The sequence below is a fragment of the Orycteropus afer genome, unplaced genomic scaffold (assembly GCF_000298275.1).
Source record: "Orycteropus afer afer isolate SDZICR_OR568_19922 unplaced genomic scaffold, OryAfe1.0 scaffold00531, whole genome shotgun sequence".
Taxonomy (NCBI): domain Eukaryota; kingdom Metazoa; phylum Chordata; class Mammalia; order Tubulidentata; family Orycteropodidae; genus Orycteropus; species Orycteropus afer.
This window is the reverse complement of record NW_006922118.1, coordinates 273777-274737: the sequence shown is the minus strand read 5'-3', so window position 1 is coordinate 274737 and position 961 is coordinate 273777. Positions and strand designations below refer to the sequence as shown.

Below are 961 nucleotides of genomic sequence, written 5' to 3'. Positions count from 1 at the left end.
TTGTCTCTAAGGCACATACAGACATCGACAGATAGCAGAGTACACATATGAACCTCCATGGATGCACACATGCAGATGGAAAACCAAATCAATGTGCGTGCAAGCACGCGGAAGCTGGGCGATAAGAACGTAGCATACGCACCCCAGATTGATTCTTTCCACATGTTGAGAAATTCCTGCGGGCACGGAAGCCAGCGAGCGGAACGTACAGTGGACCTCACTGGGAACATAGCAGGCGCAGGGATGCGGACAGGCCTGGGCGGACCACGCGTGACCCCACAGCAGGATCAGCACCACGGAGAGCGCCCCCCAGCGCGTCCGCGTGGGCATCTTGGCAGGTGTGCGGGCCCCGGATACCTGGAGTGGACAAAGGACAGGACAGGAGGTTGTTGGCCGCCAGCAATGACTCACTGTAAGCAATTCTGTCTTTAAATTATGTACTATTGTTTTAAGCTTCCCAAGTCCCCCAATGCTGTACTTGATTGGCACAGAAAACATTCCAATAAAGAAATGCAAAATGTATGTACATGTATTTTAGCTGCTTCCATTAATCATGGCTATGGAACACATCCTGAATTCTGGACTTTGATAATATTATTTGGATAGCTCATGATATTTTTTTCTGCAATACACATGTGGTGTTTGTATGTGTGTGCGTACATATGGCCTTTCAGTGATGGTGCTAGCAAAGAATATTGACTATACCATGAATTGCCAGAAGAATGAACAAATCTGTCTTGGAAGAAGTGCAGCCAGAATGCTTCTTAGAAGGGAGGATGTTGAGATTTCGTCTCCTGAACCTGAGGGACTAGTCCCTGGAGAAGCACAGCATGCTTGTTAAGCGTGGTCATGCGTGCATGGTCTGCGAGAAAGGGGAAGCCCCCCAACGAAATGGATCGACACGGGGGCTGCAACCATGGGGTTAACATAGCAATGATTGTGAGGATGGGGTAGGACCAGG

The 961-nt window shown here is 49.0% G+C and overlaps 1 protein-coding gene across 1 annotated transcript in view; it reads right to left on the bottom strand.

Moving 5' to 3' along the window:
• The window catches only part of MXRA5 (matrix remodeling associated 5), a 34319-nt gene extending 33989 nt beyond the window's left edge, over positions 1–330 (bottom strand). Inside the window, exon 1 of the mRNA XM_007955676.1 lies at positions 139–330. Within this exon, the coding sequence (XP_007953867.1) occupies positions 139–330 (192 nt within the window). The remainder of the gene's footprint in view (positions 1–138) is intronic.
• Positions 331–961: the final 631 nt, after the last annotated feature.